General features: G+C 47.5%; 1 protein-coding gene across 1 annotated transcript in view; it reads right to left on the bottom strand.

The window, feature by feature from the left end:
• Positions 1-508: 508 nt before the first annotated feature.
• Positions 509-568, bottom strand: part of ARCN1 (archain 1 coat protein complex I subunit delta) — a gene marked incomplete at its 5' end in the record, with an annotated part of 6137 nt that continues 6077 nt past the window's right edge. The window contains one exon of the mRNA XM_010170066.1: positions 509-566. Within this exon, the coding sequence (XP_010168368.1) occupies positions 509-566 (58 nt within the window). The remainder of the gene's footprint in view (positions 567-568) is intronic.

Here is a 568-nt window from a genome sequence, read left to right as displayed (position 1 = left end):
GCTCGTTATCGTGACGGCTGCTTCCACCAACGGAAACGAGAGTTGAAGGCTGAGGAGAAATTAAAATGGCAGCACCAACAACGGAACAGTGCGTGAGGCTTGGGAAAGGAAGAGACCACTGTCCTGGGACTGAGCTCCAGCTGTCGTCCGGGGAGAACGGGACGTGGCAAACCAGCTTCTCTGCGGAAGGGATCTTGCTTTTCTGCCGGTTGGTAAAAATCTGCCAAAGAAATCTGTAGCCTTTCCCCCCCTGTGAGCACGTCAATTCTCTGCCAAAAGTTGTCCATGACCCAGGAACGCTGCAGACGGCAGACAGAGCCGGGTGTCTCAGCAGAGAGGGGGCTGCTGCGTTCCCAACATTCAGAATAAACTTCGGCCTCTTTATTTTTTTTTCCCAAAATTTAGAATAAACTTCGGCCTCTTTTTTTTTTTTTTCTCCTTTTCTTTTTTTTTTTTTTTTTTTTAATTTAAAAATTTCTTCCTTTGCGATTCCCCGTGGCTGCTGCCGTTACAGGATTTCGTACTTGTCCACCAGGAAGGTGGTTTCAGTAGAAAACCTTACAGGGCT

This window comes from Antrostomus carolinensis, unplaced genomic scaffold, assembly GCF_000700745.2.
Source record: "Antrostomus carolinensis isolate BGI_N321 unplaced genomic scaffold, ASM70074v2 scaffold38796, whole genome shotgun sequence".
NCBI classification, from domain to species: Eukaryota; Metazoa; Chordata; class Aves; order Caprimulgiformes; family Caprimulgidae; genus Antrostomus; species Antrostomus carolinensis.
The sequence above is the reverse complement of the archived record's forward strand: the minus strand, read 5'-3'. Positions and strand labels throughout refer to the sequence as shown.